General features: G+C 66.5%; 6 protein-coding genes across 7 annotated transcripts; 3 read left to right on the top strand and 3 right to left on the bottom strand.

The window, feature by feature from the left end:
• Window positions 1-24: 24 nt before the first annotated feature.
• On the top strand, window positions 25-4,456 carry GCDH (glutaryl-CoA dehydrogenase). 2 transcript variants are annotated; one of them, XM_037407046.1, is made up of 11 exons: window positions 25-139; window positions 258-346; window positions 464-604; window positions 1,563-1,625; window positions 2,242-2,412; window positions 2,850-2,979; window positions 3,051-3,270; window positions 3,345-3,448; window positions 3,529-3,654; window positions 3,751-3,911; window positions 4,004-4,456. In XM_037407046.1, exons 2-11 carry the CDS (start codon window positions 265-267, stop codon window positions 4,093-4,095), a joined length of 1,290 nt encoding a protein of 429 aa, XP_037262943.1. In that variant the 5' UTR covers window positions 25-139; window positions 258-264; the 3' UTR covers window positions 4,096-4,456. The 2 variants fall into 2 exon arrangements, with proteins under 2 accessions (XP_037262943.1, XP_037262944.1); XM_037407047.1 differs by having other exon boundaries at window positions 62-144.
• SYCE2 (synaptonemal complex central element protein 2) lies at window positions 4,342-6,805 on the bottom strand. Its single transcript, XM_037407048.1, has 2 exons — window positions 5,779-6,805; window positions 4,342-4,981 (listed from the first exon to the last, which is right to left on the bottom strand). The coding sequence occupies exons 1-2, from the start codon at window positions 5,959-5,961 to the stop codon at window positions 4,787-4,789; spliced, it is 378 nt and encodes a 125-aa protein (XP_037262945.1). The 5' UTR covers window positions 5,962-6,805; the 3' UTR covers window positions 4,342-4,786.
• Window positions 6,806-6,894: 89 nt separating this feature from the next.
• Window positions 6,895-10,563, bottom strand: FARSA (phenylalanyl-tRNA synthetase subunit alpha). Its single transcript, XM_037407045.1, has 13 exons — window positions 10,373-10,563; window positions 9,924-10,061; window positions 9,748-9,846; window positions 9,050-9,168; window positions 8,875-8,967; window positions 8,633-8,761; window positions 8,445-8,560; window positions 8,275-8,359; window positions 8,095-8,194; window positions 7,834-8,002; window positions 7,686-7,763; window positions 7,136-7,250; window positions 6,895-7,052 (listed from the first exon to the last, which is right to left on the bottom strand). The coding sequence occupies exons 1-13, from the start codon at window positions 10,526-10,528 to the stop codon at window positions 6,947-6,949; spliced, it is 1,503 nt and encodes a 500-aa protein (XP_037262942.1). The 5' UTR covers window positions 10,529-10,563; the 3' UTR covers window positions 6,895-6,946.
• Window positions 10,564-11,404: 841 nt separating this feature from the next.
• Window positions 11,405-14,891, top strand: CALR (calreticulin). The gene is made up of 9 exons (XM_037407432.1): window positions 11,405-11,584; window positions 12,593-12,694; window positions 12,775-12,978; window positions 13,056-13,150; window positions 13,240-13,449; window positions 13,532-13,645; window positions 13,731-13,874; window positions 13,947-14,039; window positions 14,360-14,891. Exons 1-9 carry the CDS (start codon window positions 11,488-11,490, stop codon window positions 14,537-14,539), a joined length of 1,239 nt encoding a protein of 412 aa, XP_037263329.1. The 5' UTR covers window positions 11,405-11,487; the 3' UTR covers window positions 14,540-14,891.
• Window positions 14,892-15,032: 141 nt separating this feature from the next.
• Window positions 15,033-19,926, top strand: RAD23A (RAD23 homolog A, nucleotide excision repair protein). The gene is made up of 9 exons (XM_037407401.1): window positions 15,033-15,207; window positions 16,240-16,401; window positions 16,483-16,661; window positions 16,940-16,995; window positions 17,471-17,598; window positions 17,675-17,750; window positions 18,477-18,607; window positions 18,699-18,854; window positions 19,382-19,926. The coding sequence occupies exons 1-9, from the start codon at window positions 15,136-15,138 to the stop codon at window positions 19,493-19,495; spliced, it is 1,074 nt and encodes a 357-aa protein (XP_037263298.1). The 5' UTR covers window positions 15,033-15,135; the 3' UTR covers window positions 19,496-19,926.
• GADD45GIP1 (GADD45G interacting protein 1) lies at window positions 19,899-21,616 on the bottom strand. Its single transcript, XM_037407402.1, has 2 exons — window positions 21,287-21,616; window positions 19,899-20,327 (listed from the first exon to the last, which is right to left on the bottom strand). The coding sequence occupies exons 1-2, from the start codon at window positions 21,604-21,606 to the stop codon at window positions 19,970-19,972; spliced, it is 678 nt and encodes a 225-aa protein (XP_037263299.1). The 5' UTR covers window positions 21,607-21,616; the 3' UTR covers window positions 19,899-19,969.
• Between the last annotated feature and the right edge of the window lie 1,904 nt (window positions 21,617-23,520).

The raw sequence follows: 23,520 nt of genomic DNA, 5'->3' as shown, positions 1-23,520 counted from the left end.
AGCGCCCGCCCACCCCCCAGCTCCGAACGCAGCCCGGGCAGGCGCGGGTTAAAGCCACGCCCCTTCGCCACGCCCCCGCCCCACCTCCGTGACGTCACGGCCCAGGGTTCCTCCGGGTCCGTTCGCCACCGCTGAGCTCGTACGGTGCGGGGGGGGCCGGAATCTGGGGGTGGGGGGGGGTCCCCGGGGAGGCCCGGGGGGGGGTGGGGGCATGAGGGCTCTGAGGGTCCCCGGATCAGCTCCCACCCCCCTCCCAGACTCCCCATGGCGCTGCGATTCGCCGCCCCGCTGCTGCGCCTGGCCCGGAGCAGCGTCCGCTGGGGGGGCACGGCTCCCTCTCCGCCGGGTGAGTGAGACCGGGACCATCCCCAGCGCCGCCCTCCCCCCCCCTAGTTGTTGGGGGGTGCGCAGGTGTGGGTCAGCCGCGGGGCTGGTGCTGACCCTCCCCGTGCCCCCCCCCCAGCCCCAGCCCTCTTCGACTGGCGGGACCCGCTGGGGCTGGAGGCGCTGCTGGAGCCCGAGGAGCGGCTGCTGCGCGATGCCCTGCGCAAGTACTGCGAGGAGCGGCTGCTGCCCCGCGTGCTGCACGCCAACCGGCACGAGGGTACCCCCCGACACCCCCCCCCCCCAAAACATCCGGCCCGCCAACCCTGCCACCCCCCCTCATCCCTTGGTGTCCACACCCCAGGGACCCCTGGACCCCCCCACATACTGGTTACCCAGGTAACCCCCCTCCCCAACAAATATCCCCTGGGGCTCGGGGATGCCCCCAGCATGCTAAGATACACCCAGGATCCCACCGGTACCCCTTAATCCTCCCCAGGACCCCCTTAATCCTCCCTAGCGCCCCCTGATAACCCCCCATACCCCTTCATCCACCCCAGCACCCCCCAATACAGCCCTGTACCCCTTAAACCTCCCCAGCACCCCCTGATAACCTCCAAGTACCCCTTAATCCTTCCCAGGACACCCCCTGGACCCCCCTTGTACCCCTTCATCCACCACAGCACCCCCCAATACCCACATGCACCCCATAATCCACCACAGCACCCCCAAAATACTCCAATACCCCTTGATCCTCCCCAGTGCCCCCCAATAACCTCAGTAGCCTTTAACCCCCCAGCACCCCCAAATACCCCTGTACCCCTTAGGCCCCCCAGTACACCCCAATACACCCAGGACCCCTCCAATACCCCCCGTACCATACCCCTTAGTTCCCCCCAGCACCCTGCTTATAACAACCCTGTTACCCCTTAATCCTCTCCAGTGCCACCTAAATGCCCCCAGCACCCCCAAAATACCTCCCAGTACCCCTTAATCCCCCCCAGCATCCCCCAGTACCCCCTCTGTACCCCTTAATCCCCCCAGCCCCTCCAGTTCTCCCCTTGTACCTCTTAATCCTCCCCAGCACCCCTGGAGCTCCCTCCCTGGGTGGCCAAGGTTGGGGGCAGAGGTGGGGGGAGTCCCCAGCCCCAGCCAGGGGGTGTCCCCACTGCCCCCCACTCAGCTTGGCCACACTCACACCCCACTGTGCCCCCCCCCCCCCTGCCCCCCCGCCACAGTGTTTGACCGGGAGATCGTGACCGAGCTGGGGGAACTGGGGATGCTGGGCCCCACCATCAAAGGTGAGTGGGGAATAATGGGGGGGCTGGGACAATCCCCCAGAGGGTGGGGGAAGTCTTTGCGGGGGCCATAGGGTCCTTGGTAGAGGGAGCTGGGGGGGCTGCAGTGGGTGGGTGCCGGGTGCCAGGGGTCCCCAGGGTGTTATTGGGGAGGGCCATGGGGGGTGTTGGGACCCCTGAGGAGGGGCTGGGGTGCCCGAGGGGCAGGAGGAGGGTTTGGAGGGGCTGGGGGGGGTCAGTGGTTCCCCTTGGGGTGTTGGGGGGGGTGGGGCAGGGTCCTCTCATGGTTGGGGGCTGGAGCTGGGCCCGCTGGAGTTGGGGGGCTGGGGGGGGCCTGTGGGTGACCCCATCCTGGGGGGAAAGGGGTGTCCCTGGGGTGACACTGTCTGTGGGATGACATTGTCCTGGGGGGTCTGGGGGTGACACTGTCCCCAGGGTGTGGCTGGGTGTCCATGGGTGACACTGTCCGTGGGCACCCATGGGTGACGCTGTCCTGGGGTGTCCGTGGGTGTCACTGTCCCGGGATGTCCATGGGTGGCTGTGGGTGACACCATGCCCATGGGTGCCCATGGGTGACGCTGCCCCTGGGTTGCCCATGGGTGCCCCCCTCCCCCCCCAGGATACGGCTGCGCAGGCACCACAGCAGTGGGCTACGGGCTGGTGGCGCGGGAGCTGGAGCGTGTGGACAGCAGCTACCGCTCGGTGCTGAGCGTCCAGTCCTCCCTTGTCATGTACCCCATCCTGGCCTACGGGACCCCTGCCCAGCGGGACCGCTTCCTGCCCCCCCTGGGTGAGACCCCCACGGGGGGCACATGGTGGGGAGGGCTGTGGGGCAGGAGGGGGCTGTGGGTCAAGTGGGGTACTGTTGGGCGGGGGGGGGGGGCTACGAGGCAGGAGAGGGGGGCTGTGGGTCAAGTGAGGTGGGGCTGTGGGACAGGAGGGAGAACTGTGGGGTGGAAGGGGGGGCTGTGGGTCAAGTGGGGTGGTCTGTGGGGAAGGATGGGGGGCTGTGGGGCAGGAGAGGAGTCTATGGGGCAGGGGGGGTCTGTAGGGCAGGAGGGGGGGGCATGGCGTCCCCCTGACTGCCTTCTATGGGGGGAGCTGCTGACAGCGCCCAACCACAGGAGCGACCTGGGCTGGGTGGGCCATGGGGCAGGTGGGGGCAGCCATGGGGCAGGCAAGGGGAGCCATGGGGGTCCCAAGGCCCCCCCTGATGCCCCCCACCAGCGCGGGGGGAGCTGCTGGGGTGCTTCGGGCTGACTGAGCCCAACCACGGGAGCGATCCGGGGCGCATGGAGACGCGGGCGCGCTACAACCCTGGCACCAAGACCTACACGCTGCGGGGCACCAAGACCTGGTGAGCCCCACACCAGGGGGATGGGGGACACCCCTGACTCCCCCAGACCCCCACCCTGACCCCCTCCCCAGGATCACCAATGCGCCGGTGGCCGACCTGTGTGTGGTGTGGGCAGTGTGCGAGGAGGATGGGCGGGTGCGGGGGTTCCTGATCGAGCGGGGGACACCCGGCCTCAGCACCCCGAAAATCGAGGGCAAATTCTCGCTCCGTGCCTCTGCCACTGGCATGATCGTGATGGAGGACGTAAAGGTGCCAGAGGAAAACCTCCTGCCCAACGCTGTTGGCTTGGCAGTAAGCAAGGGGGGCGGCACTGGCGGGGGCTCCTGCTGCTGGATGGGGACCCCAGTGACGCCCACTCACCCTAGGGCCCCTTCGGTTGCCTGACCCAAGCCCGTTACGGCATCGCCTGGGGTGCACTGGGTGCCGCCGAGGCCTGCCTGGAGACGGCACGGCAGTACGTCCTCGAGAGGTAATGCAGGGGCAGCATGGTGCCCCCCTGGGGCAGGGAGGGGGGTTCCTGCCTGCCTCACAGCCTCCCCTCCGCCACAGGAACCAGTTTGGGGGTCCGCTGGCACGCAACCAGCTGGTGCAGAAGAAGCTGGCGGACATGGTGACAGAGATCGCCCTGGGGCTGCAGGCCTGCCTGCGCCTTGGCCGCCTCAAGGACGAGGGAAGGTGGGTACCACAACTGGAGCCACGGCAGAGGGGACACCTGGAGCTGCTGCTGGTGGTGGCACGAGGGTGCCAGCGTCACCGTCCCTGTCCCCACAGGGCGGCCCCTGAGATGGTGTCGATGCTGAAGCGTAACTCATGTGGGAAGGCACTGGCCATCGCCAGGGAGGCACGGGATATGCTGGGGGGCAATGGCGTGTGCGATGAGTACCATGTCATCCGGCACCTGATGAACCTGGAGGCCGTCAACACCTATGAAGGTACCACCACGCCGGTATGGGGGGGGACATGGGATCCCGCCACTGCCACCAGGCACCCCTCAAGACCTAGCTGCTTGCTTGCTTGCCCACAGGCACCCATGACATCCATGCGCTAATCCTGGGCCGAGCCATCACCGGCATCCAGTCCTTCAGCCCTGGCAAGCCACCAGCACCGCGGGGCTAACGGGGGGGACACGGCACCCGGCACCACACCAACGGCATGTGGCTGCGACGCTCTGTGGCGTGACTGGTCTTACACTGCTGCCAGCGGGGCCAGGATGTCACCCGTGGGGAAAGGACATGAGGAGATGGCACCAATGACCAGATTTGGTGTCACCAACGGGACCTAGTGTCACCAATGGAACAATGTCTCACCAAACCGCCCCACAGTTGCTGATGGGACTCGGTGTCACCGATGAGACCCAGCAGCTTGGTTGTGCTGGGCTTTGCTGCAGAGCCTCTTGGCCAGCGAACTGCCTTGGTGCCTTTGCCGTCCTCGCGGACACTCACCAATAAATGGTGGAAAAGCCACCCTGTGCCTGCCAGCCAGCCTCGTCAGCGTTAATTAAGCCTCCAGGACACAGTTCCATCACCAGGAGGGGGCCCTGCTCCAGCACGCAGCAGGGTTTGCCTCTGTGAGCAGGCAGTGGAGCCATATCAGCCCCCCCTGGATTTGGCCTTTGGGTTTTTTCCTTTTTATTCATGTCAAACCTGAACACTTAACACCAATGGAAAAGCCCTTTTGGGCCAAAATCCCCTTTTGCTGCTCGCAGCTGCCTTGGTGCAGCAGCAACACACACACTTGCGAGGCAGGTGGGCTTCCGCAGGGGTGTCCTGCGGATTTGGGGGAGGCCCTTGCAGCTTTGGGGTCCTGTTCACGTCTCGGGCTGCAGACAGAGGTCACGGTAGGCAGCCTCCACGGTGCGGCAGACCTGCCGGAGCTCCGTCTCAGCCTGCCCTACCCGCTCCATCACCTCCTCCAGCTCCTGCAGCCGCTCCTGGATCAGCTCGTTGTGGAGGCCGTAGAGGTGGAAGAGCTGCTCCTCCAGCTGCTCCGCCAGGCCAGAGACCTGCCGCGCCGGGGTGGGAAAGGCGGGGGGGTTGGGGTGGGGGGTGGAGAAATGGCTCTTGCCAGGGTGCAGGAGTGGGCAGCGCTGCTGGCACAGCCAGCGCCCGACTGCTGTCCCCTGGAGGGCTGATGGCAGCTGCGGCTGTCCCAGGCTGGCACAGCTCCCGGCCTGGCTTGGCTGCTGCTGCTGCCAGCTGCACCCACAGTAGCCGAAGCGCCGGCCGCAGTAGCCACTGAGCACCAGGTCACCATGGGCCGCAGCTGCCAAGGCTGGGCTGCCATCTGCACATGGGCCTGCGGGAGCACCCCCTCCCGCCCTGCCGACGTGGCCCACCCCGGCTGCAGGGACACCGGTGGGAGCAAAGTCCGGTGTGGTGTGCAGCCAGGCGAGGACACCGAGGGCAGCCAGCGGCTGCACAGGCATGGGGGAGCCACTGGCGTCCCCTCCGCTCCCCAAAGCGGGGCCGGAGGCAGCTGCGGCCACCCCCAAAGGGGCTGGGGGTACTCCCCCCGCCACAGCAGTGAGCACCGGTGCATACGGCACACCAGGCTCTGCAGCTGGCGCCAGTCGCCCTATGAGAGGCTGCTTACACCACGCTCCCTCCCCGTGGCACCTTGTCTCACTGCCCCCCAGCCTGCCACTAATTCGGGCGGAATAACGCAATTAAACATGTCAAGCAGAGACCGCATGGCCGTGCAGCCTTGCTCGGCAGCTAGGAGCTGGCATCAGTCGTCAGCATCTCCTTGCCCACTGCTCCCCCTGCGCTTGCAGGCCCCCTGCCACTCCCAGTCCCCCACCTTCAGCAGCAGGCTCTCCCTGAAGCTGCTCATCATGGTGTGGTCCTCTTTGCGGCTGTCGTTCACCTTGTCGATCAGCTGCTGTGCACGCTGCTGCAGGCCCCCAATGCTGGCATCCAGCGATGTGAAGTAGCGGGAGGCCTGGCCATCCAGTGCTGCTTCTGTGCCGGGCTGGGTAGCCATGGGCTGCGCCTCCGTCCTCGGCCAAAACACAGCACCCTATCACATCAGGGGCACGAACCCCACAGGGCTGGCTCGGTCGATCACATTAATTGGGAAACGCTGGGGATCCCGTTGAGGAAGGTGGTGGCCCGTGGACAAGCAGATGCATGTGTCACCCTGGACACCCCTGTGGGGGCTGTCACTCCCATATGTGCTTTCTTCTCTACTTTAGGTTAAAATTGTGAGGTAACAGAGGGTGGAAAATGTGTTACCTGTCAGGGTCCTCACTGGGGGGCTCATCCCTGCCCAAGCCAGCAAAGAACAGGCTGTCACCTGCCTCCGGCTCTGGCTCAGGGCCCTCACCCTCCTTCCGTGACATGGGGGACAGGCAGCTCTCAGAGGCTGGGGCCCTCAGGGCCCACGTTGGGCTGCAATAATGCTGGTCCCAGGGGGGCTTCCACCGCCGGCACTGGGGAGCCGGGGGGCAGCTGTGGAGCGGGGCCCGGGGACCGGCGGCAGCCGGAGCCCAGCAGGGACAGACGAGACCCAGAACCCCCTCACAGCCCTGAGGGGACACGGTGGGCGAGGTCTGGCACGTGACAGGCACCTACACCAGCCAATCGGCGCCCGCCTGCACCGGAGAATAGCCAATGAAAAGCTGCGTGGAAAAAAGCGGGAAGAGCTGGTCCGGGCGCTGAGGAGAAGGAGCCGCCATGACGCCGGGGACAGTAAGACGGAGGCACACCGGGCGGGGGGCGCCGTCAGCGGCCGGGGGAAGCCGGGTGAAAAGTGGGTAGCCGCCCTGGCGTGGGCCGGGCACCCCGGCGGCGCGGTGTTGGGGCCGCGGGGCCGGCAGCCTGTGGGCACAGGCACCCCATTACCCCCCCCCCCCCCCCGCCCCCCTGACCGCAGCCCCAGGCGCGGGCCCTGCCCCAGCACAGACACAGGGAGCCAGTGGGGCAAAGGGGGCTTTACTGAGGGGGCAGCCCCCCGGGGAGGAGGGACACTAGGCGTCCAGGCGGCACAGGGGGCTGTCATAGACCATCTGCAGGTTGACGCGGTGTCCCACCAGCTCCCGAATGTTGTTGATGCCATACTTGATCATGGTGGGGCTGGGGTAGGAGAAAAGGAGATCAGCAGGGGTGGCCCCCTCGCCACACCGGGGTCCCTGGCTACCCTCCCCCCCCCAACTCACCGTTCCAGTGAGAGCCCCCAGGCGATGACGGAGACGTTCTCGGGAAGCCCCATAGGCAGCAACAGCTCAGGGCGGAAGACCCCTGAGTTTCCCACCTCAACCCACTTCTTCAGGCCTGGGGGGTGAGGTGGGGGCCCCCGCCCCATGGCAGTGAGGCAGAGGCCCTGCTCATGGGGCACCCCAGAGAACCCCCACCTCAGAGCGAGACCAGGCCACCCCATATTGGGACCCCAGAGACAGCCCCTCCGTAGGGGTACCCCAAAGCCCACCCCCCAGGGAAAAGACTGAGGCCAGGCTGACCCCCAACCCACAGGGGCACCCCAAAGCCCCCCAGCCCATAGGGAAGAGAATGAAGCTAAGCTAGCTGCCACCCCAAAAAAGTCACCTCAGTTCCCGCCCTCTCTGTGGAGGCTGATGCAGACCATGGGGTGTCCCCCCCATTCTTTGGGTGCATATGCAGAACCTGAGGCTCCTTTGGGGGACCATGCAGATCCCCAGGACCCCCCTACCTTATAGGGCAACCCACACAAACCCCTGAGGACCCCCTCACCCTCATGATAGCTGAACACCTCCATGCTGGGTTCTGTGTAGGGGTTATAGGCTGGCTTGAAGCGCAGCTGGGTGATGCCTGGGGACAAGAGAGAGATGAGGGAGGGTCCTGGGGACCCCCTGCGTGCCCCTCCTGGTGGCCCCCGTACCCAGCTTGGTGAAGAACTGCCGGAGGATGCCCATGAGGTGGCCAAGGGTGAGGCCGCGGTCAGCCACCACGCCTTCCACCTGATGGAACTCGGCCAGATGGGTGGCATCTAAGCTCTCGTTGCGGAACACCCGGTCGATGGAGAAGTACTTCACTGGAGAGAACTTCTCCTGGTTGGGGGGTGGCAAAAGAAAAATGGGGTCAGGTGGGGGCCCCTCCACCCCAAAACTCCCTCCCATGCGTCTCCCCAAACCCATCCCACCTGGCGGGCCAGCTGGTAGAGCATGCGGGCGCTGGTGGATGTGGTGTGGGTGCGCAGCAGGTTCCTCCGCGCCTCCTCCAGCCGCCATTCATACTTGTACCTAAGGAGGGTAGCTCAGCTTGGAGGGGAATGGGTGGAGAGACCCCCCAACTCGCCCCCGCCCCAGGGTCTCATCCTCACCCCTGTGAGCCGTAGCCTCCCTGCGAGTGGACCTTCTTCACCTTGGCCGTGTAGCCGGCAGGCAGCTCAGGGGCCTTGGCGGGGTCTGGGGTGGGGCACAGACATGGAGGTGGGGGGACACTGGGGTTTGGGGGGGGCCCTGTGCCCCCCCTCCCTTCCCCTGTACCCACCTTGCAGGAAGAAGGTGTCATGTTGGTCGCGGGCTGGGTGCTGCTGGGGCTGGAACAGAGCATCAAAATTCCAGAAGGAACTTTCCACAAAATTGTTGGTGGGCATCTCTGTGAACCTGTGGGCCACAATGTCAGTGGGGGGCCATGTCCCCTCCCGGCGAGGGGATCCCCCTGGGACCCCCACTCACCCCATCTCCAGGAATATCTGGCGGAGCTGGGAGCGCACCTTCAGCAGGGGGTGGAGGTGGCCGCAGGCAGGCGGCAGCCCCAGGGCCGAGAAGTTGTAGGGCTTGAAGGGACGCTGCTGCCAGGAACCCCTGAAGGCAGGGTCAGGAGTCACAGTGGGGTCAGGGGTGTGTGTCACAGTGGGGTCATGGCAAGGTCAGGGGGTCACAGTGGGGCCAGTGGCCCCCCCACCTCCCAGACTCACGTAGCAATCATCTCTGGCGTCAGCTCCGTCTCCTGCCGTGCTACTGCGGTGCTAAAAGCACTGCCCTTGCGGATCCAGTAGGACTTCAGGGTGCTGGGGGGGGGGGTGAGGAGGGGTGAGGGGGGTGCCCCCAAACCTGCCCCCACCCTCAAAGCCCCTCCCCCGCCCTGCTCACACTTCCAGCAGCAGCTTCCTCCTCTTGAGGTCAGTGCGCTCACGCTCAGGCAGGTTCTCAGCCTCCCCCCGCTGCACCTGCTGCAAGCTCTCCTGGACCCCGTCCTGCACCTCTGCCACCTGCACGGCACCGGGGGGGCACGGGGGGGGGGTGCGTCACAGTGGGGTGTGGGGGTGCAGGGCAGACCCCCACTCCCTGGGGGCTGGGCCCTGAGGACAGGGACAGCCCCAACCCTGGCAAGGCCACCCTGTCCCCCACGGGGATGCTCCAGGGGGCCCCCCTCTGCCCCCCCATGGCCCTTGGCCAGATCCCCCTGGACACTCCTGGCTCCATGGGACCCCTGTCCACCCTTCTGGGACCCCCAGCTGGTCCCCCCCCCAAGAATACTCCAGGGGATCCCTGTCTGCCCCCCCAGGATACTCCTGGGCCCATGGAACCCCATCTGCGCCACCTGGGACCCCTGCCCAGCCCTTCCAGGACACTCTTGGCTCCATGGGACCCTTGTCCACCCTCCTGGGCCCCCCATCCACTCCCCCAGGATACTTCTGACTCCATGGGACCCCCACCTAGGACCCCTGCCCAGCCCCCCTTGGACACTCCCAGCTCCACGAGACCCCTGCTCAGTCCCACCGGGACCTCCATCCACTCCTCCCGGGACTCTCCCAGACCCCCCAGGACCCCCTCCCTGGGACACTCACAGCTCGGACGACCCGTGGGCCCCCAGGGGCCCCCTTCTCCAGGCGCAGCCACTTGTTTGCCATGGCCTTGCTAAAGCCCACGGAGCCACCGGGCAGCTTCTGCGGGGACGGGGCGGCCGTGAGAGACCTGGTCCGCCCTCCACCAGCCCCGGTGCCCCCGCCCCCCCAGTGCTCACCATGGCGTCGCTCTGGGGCAGCCCCTCGGCCGGGAGGCTCCGAAAGAGCCGCACCTCGGGGCTGCCGTCCCGAAGCACCTCCACACCCTCGGGGCTCAGCTCCCACCGCCGCGTTGCCCGCGCCTCAGCCTCGATCACCTGTGGGCACCACCGGCGGTGGGGCCGGGGTCGGTAACCGGGGAAGCACCGGGGCATGTGGAGTGCCGGGGGCAGTAACGGGGCCGGGGCCAGTACCGGGGCGGGGAGCACCAGGGTCAGTACCGGGGCCGGGGCCAGTACCGGGCTCAGTACCGGGGCCGGGGCCAGTACCGGGGCCGTGGGGAAGTACCAGGGTCAGTACCGGGGCTGGGGGAGCGCCGAGGGCAGTAACAGGGCTGGGGCCAGCACCAGGGCTGGTGTCAGCCTGCACAACACCCCCCGCCCCCCCCCCAGCGCCCCGCCGCTCCCACCTCCCCTAGCGCCTGGAGGCTCTTGACGGCGCCCACGAGCGTCTGGTGGTCGAGGCCGAGCGCGGCGGCCGTCTCCAGGCTACAGAGGCCTGCGCCGGGCCCCGCTGCCTCCCGCTCCAGCCGCTGCAGCAGCAGCTCAGCCACGCTTGGCGACATCGCGCCGGCCGGAAGTGCTACCCGCGCCGGCCGGAAGTGCTACCGGCGCCCACCGGAAGTGGGGGCGCTCCCCGTGCCGGCCGGAGCGCAGGGTCCGCCGGGCGACATCTTGAGTGTGGCCAAGCCCTCAGCGGCCGCCTGGGGCGGGGGAGGCTGCCGGTGCTACGGGAGGGCCGTGACGTTGCGATGCGGCGGAGTGGCGGCGTAGGAAGTCTTAGTCCTCCCGTTACCGTAGCAACGAGTCCCCCGAGCCTGGTTTTGTGGCCTGCCCCTGGCGGTGACCAGGTGCCCTGTTGCCATGACAACAGTCACCACGCCGCTGGGGCCAGGTCTGGGGACACCAGCGCTTCCTTAACCCAGCCCGCCCTCTCCCGTCTGCTGTGACGTTATGGGACCGTACGACATCACTGTTGTGCCACAGCACCACTTTAGGTCATAGAGCCCCTGGACGAGGAGCCCCTTCATCCTCCGCGCCACGTGCCTCCCTCCCCTTCCCGTAGTCCCCTGCTATGCCGGGGTCCCCCGTGTCTTCCCGGTGCTATTATGAGATGGTGGGCACCGCCCCCCACGTGGCCCGCGGGCGGCCTGGCCCTTTAAGAGCGCCCGGCCCCACGTGACTGCGGTGACGCACCCAGAGGAGGGAGGGGCGGGCGCGCGCCCGGGGGGGGGCGTCTCCCGCCGAACGCGTGGTCGCTCCTCATTGGCTACCGTGCCCAGCCAATGGGAAGCGGCCATCTGGGACGCCAACGTTCGGGGGCGCCGTCTCCACCGGCAAGCGGGCGGACGGCCAATAGGAGCGGGCCCTGCGCGGACGCGGACCAATGGACTAGGGCCAGGGGCGGGCCGAGGGGCGGCGGGCGGATAAAACGGGGCGCCGCCTCCGCCCCCCTCCGCAGTGCCGGGCGCCGCCAGGCCGGGAGGGAGCAATCTCTGGGCACCGCCGCGTGGGACTTGCCGCCATGAGCCGCCTCACTCTCCCCGTCCTGCTCGGTGTTTTCCTGGCGCTGGCGGTGGCTGGGCCCGCCCAGTTCTTCCGGGAGGAATTCGGGGACGGAGGTGAGGGTGGGGGTCCCCGCGGTGGGAGAGGGCTGAGGGGAGGGCGGGGCCTGAGGGAGGTCCTCTGAGGTGAAGGGGATGTGTGGGGGGGTGGGAGTCTTCTGAGGTGAAGCGGACCTGGGGAGGTCCCTGAGGTACCGGGGGTGAGGGGGGTGGTCCCCTGAGCTGAAGGGAAACTGGGTGGGGGTCATCTGAAGTATTGGCACTGAACAGGGGTCCCTGAGGTGACGGTGACCTGGGGGAGGGGTCTCCTGAGGTGAAGGGCACCTGGACAGGGGATCCCCTGAGCTGAGAGAGGGTACGGGGGAGCTGGGAGGCCTCCCTGGGCTGCGGTGGGGGGTGCCTTGCTTGTGGGAGTGGGTGGGAAGGTGAGGGGTCTCACCTGGGCTAAGGAGGATGCAGGGCATTGGAGAGATGGGAGGGGAGAGGAGAGGGCAATGGGTCAGGCCCCCCAGGTAGAGCTGCGGGAGGTGAGGGCCAGCTGGGATGGAGGATCAGGACCCCCGTATCCCAAGAGGACATGGGGTGCCTGGAGGGAGCTTTGTGTCGGAGGTTTGGGCTGGGGAGAGCGGTTGTGGAAGGACACAGGGGGCTAAGAGGTGCTCCCCTCCCCTAGCTTGGGGTGCCAGAGGGGCGGTGGGGGGGACCTCCCCAAGGGGTAGGGGCTGCTTGCTGCAGGGTGATACGGGGCCTGGGGGTGTTGCCTATGGCGGGAGGCAGGACAGGTCCTGGCTCACACTGCGGGGTGGGAGGGTGGGGTGTTGTGTTGCTTATCTGGGACCCTAAATCCTTCTGCAGCCCCTCCCAGGAAGAGACACCCCTAATGCTGAGCTCTCTCTGGGGCTCCCAGCAGTGAGGGGGGAGTGGGGAGCTGTGTGGGACCTCCAGCTCTGGAATGTGATGTGCCTGGCCGTGAGCTGCTCTGCTCTGGGGGTGGGGGCTGCGGGCAGAAGGGCCTCCCCAGCGATGGGGAGGGGGCTCAGGGTCCTGAGCGCTCCCCTTCCACAGATGCCTGGACCCGCCGGTGGGTGGAGTCTAAGCACAAGCCTGACTACGGCCGGTTTGTTCTCACGGCTGGGAAGTTTTACGGCGATGCTGAGAAGGACAAAGGTAAGTGGGGGCAGGCAGTGACTGTGCCGGATGGGGACAGTGTGGCATTCCCCGTGTCCCAATGCACCCGTGTCCCACAGGGATCCAGACAAGCCAAGATGCCCGGTTCTATGCCATCTCTTCTCGCTTTGAGCCCTTCAGCAACCGGGACAAGACGCTGGTGGTGCAATTTACAGTGAAACACGAACAGAACATTGACTGTGGTGGCGGCTATGTCAAGCTCTTCCCAGCCAGCCTCAACCAGGAGGACATGCATGGCGACTCAGAGTACAACATTATGTTTGGTGGGTCCCTGGAACCGCCCACAGCCCCCCACGATGGTGTGGGGGCCCCCCACTCACCTCTTGCTTCTGCCCCCCAGGCCCTGACATCTGTGGCCCCGGCACTAAGAAGGTTCATGTCATCTTCAACTACAAGGGGAAAAATGTCCTGATCAACAAGGATATTCGGTGCAAGGTGGGTGTGTGAGGGGCATGGGGGGGGGGGGCTGGTTGTGCCGGGGGGGGGTGTGTCCCTAGCCATGCTGAGCCCTCCCGTTTTCATAGGATGATGAGTTCACCCATCTCTACACACTGGTGGTGCGGCCTGATAACACTTATGAGGTGAAGATTGACAACGGGCGAGTGGAGTCGGGGAGTCTGGAGGAGGACTGGGACTTCCTGCCCCCCAGGAAGATCAAGGACCCTGAGGCTCGGAAACCTGATGACTGGGACGAGCGGGCCAAGATTGATGACCCTGAGGACACTAAGCCTGAGGTGGGGGAGCTCCAGGGGGAGGTGGTGGGGTGCTGCAGGGGAGGGGGCTGCGGCAGTGCCCTGACCCTGTCCAGCCCCCCAGGACTGGGACAAGCCCGAACACATCCCTGACCCCGATGCCAAGAAGCCAGAGGACTGGGATGAGGAGATGGATGGGGAGTGGGAGCCCCCTGTTATCCAGAACCCTGAGTACAAGGTGAGGCTGGGGGTCTGCAGGGGGGGTTTCCAGGGGAAGGGCTGAGCCCCCCCTGACAACCCCCCCACCCCCCCGACCCCCCTAGGGTGAGTGGAGGCCCCAGCAGATCGACAACCCAGACTACAAGGGCAAGTGGGTGCACCCTGAAATTGACAACCCTGAGTACAGCCCTGACCCCCACCTCTACGCCTACGACAGCTTCGGGGTCATTGGTCTTGACCTCTGGCAGGTGGGTGGGGGTGTGATGGGGTCTCACGTGCCCTCCCTAGGACCCCTCCCCGATTGCCTCTGTCCCCCACAGGTGAAGTCTGGTACCATCTTTGATAACTTCCTCATCACGGATGACGAGAAGCTAGCAGAGGAGATTGGAAATGAGACCTGGGGGGCCACCAAGGTATGGGAGGGGACCCTCGGTGACACTGCCCTCCCATGACACTCCCCTGCCTTCCCCCAGGACACGCACTCCCTGCCCCAACCACCCTTCCAGAACTATGCCCCCTACCCCCAAATCCCATCTCTTCTCCCTCGGGATCCCCCCAGCAATCCCATCTGCCCCCATCCCGGGACCTCTCTGGTGAACCCCATCTCATCCCCCCAGACACCCACCCACCCGCCCCAAGTGAACCTTCCCCCCAGTGATTTGCACACCCCCCCCGCCCCCCCCCAGGGGAATCTACCCTGCTGCTAATCGCCCTCTGTGACACCCTCCCCCAGGAAGCGGAGAAGAAAATGAAGGAGCAGCAGGACGAGGAGCAGCGGAAGAAGCAGGAGGAGGAGGAGAAGCAGCAGAAGGAGGAGGAGGGCGACGACGAGGGGGAAGATGAGGATGAGGATGAGGAGGAGCCCGAGGCCGAGCCCGAGGAGGCGGAGGCGACCCCGCGGGACGAGCTGTGAGGGCCCCCGGCGGGACCCTACTGTCTCTGTGAGACCTGGACTCTTTTCTACGCGCCCCCCGCCTGCGGGCCCGGGGAGCGGGGGCCGGGCCGGGCCCCCCAGCAGAGCGAGGACTCGGGAACGGCGCCGGGGCCCGGTACCGGCGGAGGGGAGGGGGGACGGGGACAGGGAGAGAAAAGGGGAGAGGGGGTTGCGACCCCTGCCCCCCCGCCGGTACCGGCGCGGTGATGGGGGTGGGTGGCTGGCGGGGAGGTGTGGGGGGGGCTCCGCGGGCGCACGTGACTGTACGGGTGTTGCGAATCCGGTTTCTATTAAATTAACGCTCGGTCCCGGCCGTGGCCTCCGCGCCATCTTCCCGCTGTTCGCCGCCATTTTGTGCCGCCGTGCACCTCACGTGATGAAGGGGCGCGGGGGGGGGGGGGGGGGGGGCGGGGCAGGTTCCGTGCGTCGCGGGGTGGGGGCGGGGCTTGGCGCTGCTGACGCCGTGACGTAATTCCGGTCGCGCGTCACGTGGCGGAAGCGGTGGGGCGCCTAAGATGGCGGCGGCGTGAGTTGCATGTTGTGGGGCCGCCGGGAGGAGCCGCCGCCGCCGCGCCATGGCGGTCACCGTGACGCTGAAGACGCTGCAGCAGCAAACGTTCAAAATCCGGATGGAGCCGCACGAAACGGTGAGCGCGGCCTCGGCCCGGAGCGGCTCCGGCCTTGGCCTTACCCCCCCCCCTCGGCGCTGGGCTGGCGGGGGGGGCCGGGCCTGCTTACACCCCCCCGCGCTGTGCTGAGGGAGGGGCCGGGCCAGCTCCCGCTCCCCCGTAGGGCTGCCTGGGGGAACCGGGCCTGCTCCCCCCGCCCTGCGCTGAGCTGAGGGGGTGGGGCGGGCCTGCCCCAACCCCGCTGCGGGGGTGTCTGTTTTCCTCCCCGTCGTGTGGGGCAGCCCCGGGGTTTTTGAGCTGGTGGCGGGTGTCCTCCATCCTGCCCTGGATATGGGCGTATGTCGAGGGTGTCGTGGTCACTCTCCCACCCGCTGTGGGGCAGCCCAGGGTTTCTGTGCCGTTTTCTGGGGGGAGTACATAAACGCGGGGGTCCTCGTCCCCCTCCCAGCCACAGTGGGGCTGGGGCCAGCCCTGGGTTTCTGTTGTTGTGGGGTGTGTGTGTCCCCCATCCATGGGGGTACAATGGGGGGTTCTCAGTCCTGCTCTCACCTGCAGTGGGACCAGGAGGGGTGGCCCGGGGTTTCTGTGTCATTGTAGAGTGTTCCCCCACACTCTGGGGGGGGCTCTGTGTTTTCATTTGGGAGCAGGGTAATGTGGGGGGCGGGGGGCACATCCTGTATTGTGCAGCCTGATGATCCCCAGTGCCCCCACCCTGCCACAGTGGGGGGGGGGGGGCAGATGCTGGGTCCTCTGCACACTAAGGAGGATGAGGGAGTAATTATTTGGGTGGGGCTCAACATCGGGGAGTGCCTGCTCCCCCCGCCCCCGTGCTTACAGGTCTACCCAACGCTCCCTCCCGCCCCTCCCCAGCAACTCCCCACCTCACCCCTGAGCCTGTAGCTCCACCAGCCCCATACAGAATGATGACTTTCCTATCACAGAGGATGGTTTCACCCCATTTTTTTGGGATGACTGTGTTTTTGGGGTGACCCTGGGTGCAGGTTGCCACTGAGACTCCCCCCATACCATGACCCCATCCTACACCCCCAGGTGCGGGCACTGAAGGAGAAGATCGAGGCAGAGAAGGGTAGTGATGCCTTCCCTGTGGCCGGCCAGAAGCTCATCTACGCCGGGAAGATCCTGAGTGATGACGTCCCGATCCGCGAGTACCGCATTGATGAGAAAAACTTTGTGGTTGTTATGGTGACCAAGGTGGGACCTCTCCAGGTCTCCTGCAAACGCAAACCCCCTTAGACCCCCCCCCCCCTCCTTGCTGATGCCTCCCTCCCACAGGCTAAGTCTGCGTTGGGCACTGCAGCCCCCGAGGCTGGAGCTGGCGGCACATCAGAGCCTCCCACAGCACCGGGGCCCCCCCCGGCCGCTGATGCCATCCCCCCGCCACCGGCTGCCCCCAGCGAGGAGACACCAGCCCATGACCTCCCTCCACTCACCCTCTCAGAGCCTGCCACGGGGTAAGGTGGGGGGCACAGCGCGGAGGGGTGTGGGATCGGGGCAGGGGTTCTAATTGTGTCAAACCATATGGTGCGAGGATGTGGCAGACAGGAGAAGCAGAAGCAAAGCGTTTGGAGGGGCTGTGGGGGATTAGGAGCTGGCACAGAGGAGGTTTGGGAGGGGAGGTGGGGGGGTAGCATAGCAGGAGAGGGGGGGATGGGGGGGTCAGGGGGGATGGTTGTGTCCTGGCATTCCCGGAAAGGCCACGGCTGCCACATCTCTCTTTTTGAATCCGCAGCTCTGTTCCCCCCGCAGGTAGTGCGGGGCGCTCAGCTGATGCCGCCTCTACCCTCGGTGGGTCCTGGGTGTGTGTGGGAATAGGGGGGGGGATGTCCATCCTCGGGGGGGAGACACAGGCACCAGGCAGGTGTGTGTGTCCGGGGGGTGGGGGGAGACAGGCACCAGGCGGGTGTGTGTGGAGGGTTCCCTGGGGTGTGGCGACTTGTGGTCACCAGTGGGGTGGGCGTCCCTGATACGAGGGGGGCTGTGGAATGGGAGAAGGTAAAGGGGTTGGGTGGGGGGAGGGGTGCAGGGGGAGCATGGAAGTTGTTTTGGTGGTCCCCGGGCGGGGAATAGGGTGCAGGGGGAAGGAATGCAGATGAACGGGAAGGTTTGAATTTGGGAGGGTTTGAAGGTGGGGTCCTTATTGTGGGGGAGAGAAGCTATGTGTGGGAGGTGGGGGTCTGGGGGCCGGCGAGTGGGGGATATGGGGGGGGTCCCTGGGGGAAGGGTGGGTGGTCCTGGGCCAGTGCTGACACAAGATGGGCAGTGACGGGCTCGGAGTACGAGACAATGCTGACGGAGATCATGTCGATGGGCTATGAGCGGGAGCGGGTGGTTGCCGCGCTGCGTGCCAGCTACAACAACCCCCACCGCGCTGTCGAGTACCTGCTGACGGTGAGCTGGGGGGGGTGGATGGGGGGTCAGGGGAGGGTCTCAGGGCCACCCTGACCCACCTCCCCCCAACCCCCAGGGCATCCCCGGCAGCCCCGAGCCCGAGCGCCCGCCAGTGCAGGAGAGCCGCCCCCCGGAGCAGCCAGCGCCTGAAGGTCAGTGGGGTGGGGGCAGGGGCACGTGCCCAGGGGTGGGGTTATGGCTGGCGTAGGTCCTTCTGTTGGGATGTGGCTTAAAGGACTTTCCTGCTTAGGGGTGTGGCTTAAGGGTTACACCCCACTGGGGGTGTGGTCTAGCTACTTTTCCCTTTGGTGGTGTGGCCATATGGCTCCTCCTCTTTGGGTGTGGCTTAAAGTGTGGCCTGGAGGTCCCTCTCATTGGCGTATGCATGGTATAAGGCTTCTGTCAAGTTGGAGGCACCTCCCCTTTTGGGGGCGTGGTTCTCAGGCTCCTCCCTTTGGGGGTGTGGCCTATAGGCTCTACCCCCTTTTGGGTGTGGCTTATGGGACTGTCCAGGTGGAGGCACGGTCTACAGACTCCTCCCATTGGGGGTGTGGCTTGGGGGGGGCTACCTGAATGCTCCTCCCCCTGGGGTGTGGCCTGGTCCACCCCACCCCGGGGCACTCCTTGCCCTGGGGTGTGTGTGGGTGGCTTTACTGGCCTCGTCACAATGAGAGGGTGTGGCCTGGACAGGCCCCGCCTCTCCAAGGGGTGTGGTCTGGTGGACCTGGCCAGGGGGCATTCACCTCTTTGGGGCATTCCCAGGGCAAAGCCTGAGGGGAGCCTCTCCTCCTGGATGGGATTGTGTCCCTGTCAGGCCCCACCCTGTGGGTGGGGCTCACTCAGACCCCACCCCCTGACCCCACCTCACCCACCCACAGGGGAGAACCCACTGGAGTTCCTGAGGGAGCAGCCCCAGTTCCAGAACATGCGGCAGGTGATCCAGCAGAACCCAGCCCTGCTGCCCGCCCTGCTCCAGCAGCTGGGCCAGGAGAACCCCCAGCTGCTCCAGGTACTTCCCAGCACCCCCAGAGCGACCCCCACCCCCTCCCTCACCCCCCCACCCCCTCCCCTCCCTCACCCCCCTCCCCTGCCTCCCCCAGCAAATCAGCCAGCACCAGGAGCAATTCATCCAGATGTTGAATGAGCCGTTGGGCGAGCTGGGCGACCTCGAGGGGGAGATGGGCGCCATCGGGGACGAGTCCCCCCAGATGAACTACATCCAGGTGACGCCTCAGGAAAAAGAAGCCATAGAAAGGGTAAGGAGGAGGGGGGCACCGTGGCAGGGGAGGGGGGGGGGGGGCAGGCACCAGCGCTTGGCCATCAGCAGGGTGCAGGGGGAAGCTCCTTGCCGTCAGTAGGGACCAGAGTTAACAGGCTGTTTGGCCCCTTACACTACTGGTGACATCCAGCCACCAGGAGGAAGCAGAGTTTAGCACTGAGGCAAACAATGTGGAGTTGTCATTAGGTTCAGAGTTAACACTGGTTGCCCACATTGTGGTCTTACGGCTGGTAGCACTTGGGCTGTGGTCATTAGGCTCTAGAGTTAATGGCAGCGGAAGGCAGGTCAGTGGGAGTCAGAAATGCTGTAGCTGCTCTTCAGCCATCAGTAGGGACCAGAGTTAACACCCAGTGACGTGTACAGAGCTAACGTTACGGGGCACACAGTGCTATCACTAGGCTTTAGAGTTAACAGGGCTGGCTCTGGAGTTAACAATGAAGTTGCACCTGCCCTGGGCCAGGGGTGTCAGTAGGTCCCAAAGTAAACGCTCCCCACCCCCAACAGTTGAAGGCACTGGGCTTCCCCGAGAGCCTGGTGATCCAGGCCTACTTTGCCTGCGAGAAGAACGAGAACCTGGCGGCCAACTTCCTGCTCAGCCAGAACTTCGATGATGACTGAGGGGCCGGGGCTGGTGCCCCCCACCCTCTCTCCCCCGTTGGAGGGGGGGCCATGGGGCCCACAGGGGGACACACAAACACAGACATTTGCACGGCCCCTCCCTCCCCTCCCCGGGGCTTTGGGTCTGGCTGGGGAGGGGCAGGATTGGGACCCCCATTGGGCCCCAGCCCTGCCACTCTCCTGAGGGAGCAGCAGTGATCAGTGGAGCCCCCCCCGCCCCCCCCCCCCCCCCCCCCCCCCCCGCTGTGGGGGTGCTCAGCAAACCCCTTCCTCCTTGTCGTGCCCCTTCCCACCACCCCACCTCCTTCCCCTCCCCCCCCCCCCCCCTTCAACCCCAGGGGGTGGAGGGGGAGTCAGGGGGTGGGCAGCCGCGGGAAAAAATACAACTCAGAGGTAGGGGGGATAAGATTAAATGCAGAATTTTCAACCCATTTTGGGCTCGCGTAGGTGTGATTTGATGGGGGGGGGGCACATTTAGGAGGAGACGGTCCCTGGGGTCTTGGTGGGGGCTCCGGGGGGAGGCTGGGAGGCGGCAGCAGCTTCGGCAGCCGCCAAGGCACTGCGCGCAGCTTCTTGGCGCTCCTGCCGCTGCCGCCGCTTCTCCTCACGCCGCTGCTGCCGCTCCAGGTCCTGCAGCAGCACCTGGGCCTGGGGGCTGTCGCGGCGGGGGGTGCCGCGGCTGGAGGGTCCCCCCGCCAGCCCTGCTTCGGCCAACAGCCGCTGCCGCCGCGCCGCCTCCTGCCGCGCTCGCTCCCGCGCCTGTGCCCGCTCCTGCTGCCAGGCACTTATCCGTGCTGGCATTGCCGCCAGGCTGCGGGCCACCAGCTGCTGCCTGCGGTGGGACAGCAGCGCTGGGGACACTCCCCGGGATGGGGACAGTGCTCCCCGGGATTGGGACACCCCCCAGGGATGGGGCGGTGCCCTGGGACACACCTCTGGAATGGAATCAGCTTCCTCCCCGCCCCCCCCCCCCCCTCCTCCCCGAGATGGGGACAACCCCTGCAGGCTGGGGACAAGCCCCTTCAGTGCTCGCACTTCTGCCCAGTGTGTGCCTTCCAGCCCCGATCCCAGTTCTCCCCGTGCCCCTAGTACCCCTCAGCCCTGATCCAAGTTCTCCCAGTACCGTCAGTGCACCCCAGTCCCAATCCCAGTTTTCCCAGTACCGCCAGTGCTCATCCAGCCCCGATCCCAGTTCTCCCAGTGCCCCGCAGCCCTAATCCATTCTTCCAGTGCCTCTCCAGCTCTGCCCTCAGTGCCACTACTGTACCCCCAGTGCCCCCCCAGCTCTAATCCCAGTACCGCCAGTGCTCCTCCAGCCCTGATCCCCATTCCCCCAATGCCCCCCAGCCCCGATCCCAGTTCTCCCAGTACCCCAGCCCTAATCCATTCTCCCAGCACCTCTCCAGCTCCGCCCTCAGTGCCCCCCCCAAGCTCTAATCCCAGTACCGCCAGTGCTCACCCAGCCCTGATCCCCGTTCCCCCAGTGCCCCTAGTGCCCCTCAGCCCTGATTCCAGTTTTCCCAGTACCACCAGTGCTCACCCAGCCCTGATCCCCGTTCCCCCAGTGCCCCCCAGCCCCGATCCCAGTTGTCCTAGTGCCCCTCAGCCCTGATTCCACTTTTCCTCAGTACCGCCAGTGCTCATCCAGCCCTGATCCCCATTTCCCCAGTGCCCCTCAGCCCCGATCCCAGTTCTCCCAGTGCCCGCGGTACAACCCCAGTGCCTCTCCAGCCCCAATCCCACTGCTCCTCCAGCGCCGATCCCGGTGCCCCCGGCCCCCAGCGCCCCCACCTCTCCTGCCTCCGTCGCGCCTCCTCCCGCTCACGCCGCTCCAGCGCCGCCTCCATCTCCTGCAGCGACGGCTCCCACTCGCGTTCCTCCGCCACGATCGCCCGCAGCTGCTCGGGGTCCGGCCATAGTTGCCGCAGCGGCACCGCCGCCGCCTCCCCCAGCCGCCCGAACCGCCGCGCCGCCGCCCGCTGGTCGTCGGCGGCCGCCGGGGCCGGGCCCAGCCGCCGCCGCAGCGGGGCCGCCCGGTAAGGTCGCAGCGGGGCAGCGATGGCCGGCCAGGCCCGGACCTGGCCCAGCGCCCGCCGCCAGGGCGCCGCCATTTGAGCGGAAGTGACGTAGCGGAAAAGGCGCAACGGGAGGGCGGAAGTCGGGCAGGGGGTGACAGCTGGGGGCGGGCCTCCTAAGGTGAGGTGGTTGTCCCGGGGGGCGAGGGGGGTCCCTCTTCGTGTTGGGGGGCTCCTCCTGGCGGGGGGGACCCCGAAACGGCGCTGCAAGTGTGTGTGTGGGGCAATGCTCCGAAACCGCCGCCTCTCCCCCGTGGAGGAGGGGTGGAGGTGGGCTGGGCCTGGCTTCCCCACCCCCACCCCCCACCCCCCCCATTTTTCAGTCGCAGCCAAACCTCGGGGCGCGCTGCCAAGGCCCCGCCGGCGTTAACCCCTCCCTGCCCGCGGCCTGGGCCCCCCCGGACTCCCCCCAGCCCCAGCGAGGAGAGGCAGAAGCTTGGAGGGGGGGTGGTGTCCCTGTAAGTGGGTGACAGGAAAAGAGGGTGGGGGGCACCCAGCCGTGTGGCAGCGCCCTCCAAGTGGGCCCCACGGGGGGGCCGGGGCCCCCCGACGCGTGGGTCCGCCCCTTCCCCCCTCTGCTGGCTGGAGCTGTGGGGAGGGGGGGGGGGGGGGCCTAATGGCTTCCAGGCCTTGGCAGCAGGGGGAAATCTGCTACTCGGTGGAGCCAAAATCGCCCCAAAATCTTCCCTGGGCCTCCTCGGTGTTGGGGACCTGGGGGTCCAAGCCCCCCCAGCTCTGCCCTTCCCTGCTGAACCCAGACACCCCCCCAGCCAAGGGGAGGGGCTGCAAACTGGCCCAGTTTGGGGCAATTTTCCCCTATTTTGGGGCCTCTGCAGTTGCCTCGCCCCCACCTTTTCCCCGCCGCCAAGACCCCGACAGCCCCATTTACCCCCTGGGCGGGGCCATTCCCCCCCCCCCCCCCCCCTCAGTCCGGATTTCCCCCCCGGGGGGGGCCATCCCCCCTCCCCAGGGTTTTCCTGTCCAGCCCCAGGTGGGCGACCCCCCTGCCACCAGGGTCCCTGTCCCACGTGTGTCCCCAGGGCTGGTGGGTGACACGGTGATGTACCGGTGCCCGTCCTGGCATGTCAGGGGATGTTGTTGCATGTCAGGGCATGTCACTGGGTGGTGTTGTATGTGGTGGCCTGTCAGAGCATGGTGCAGTGTGTCGGGGTGACATTTTATAACATGGCATGTCACAGCGTGTCAGGGCATGTCGGTGCATGTGGCAGCATATCAGAGCCTGTTGCAGCATGACATTGCATGTCCTGGCATGTCACGGTGCGTTGTATGTGGTGGCCTGTCAGAGCATGCTGCAGTGTGTTAGGGGGTGACATTGCATGGCAGGGCAGGGCAAGTCATTGCATGTGGTGGCATGTCAGAGCCTGTTGCAGTGTGTTGGGGGTGTCTTTCATGTGAGGGCCTGTTGCAGTGTGTCAGGGGTGACATCCCACAGCATGGCATGTTAGGGCGTGTCATTGCATGTGTGGCCTGTCAGAGCCTGTTGCAGCGTGTTGGGGGCGACACTGCATGGCAGGGCATATCACGGCATGTGGCGGGGGTGCAAATGCCATCCCCCTGTGCTCCCCTGCCCCCGCGTGGCTCCATCTGTGGCCTCAGCTGGTCACAGTGGCACATCTGGCACTGGTGGCCCCTGAGCAGCCGGGGTGGGGGAGGGGTGTGCTCAGGGGGCCCCGTGTGACACATGCTGGCTGCACATGCATGTGCACAGGGACACGGGGACTCACACACGCCAGACGCCTGGGTCCCCTCTGGCCAGGGGGGCACCAGGTGCCTGGATGCCCGGGACCACCCTCTCCCCAGGTGTCACACACCCCCTGCCCCATGTGCCTGGGGAGGCCAGGCAGGGCGGGGGGCTTTGTGCAGCCATGTCCCCCCCCAAGGACACCAGTGTCTGTCCCCCTCCCTCAGGACAGCAGTGTCCCCCCCTCC

The sequence above is a fragment of the Falco rusticolus genome, chromosome 13, assembly GCF_015220075.1.
Source record: "Falco rusticolus isolate bFalRus1 chromosome 13, bFalRus1.pri, whole genome shotgun sequence".
NCBI classification, from domain to species: Eukaryota; Metazoa; Chordata; class Aves; order Falconiformes; family Falconidae; genus Falco; species Falco rusticolus.
This window is presented reverse-complemented; position numbering and strand designations above follow the sequence as displayed.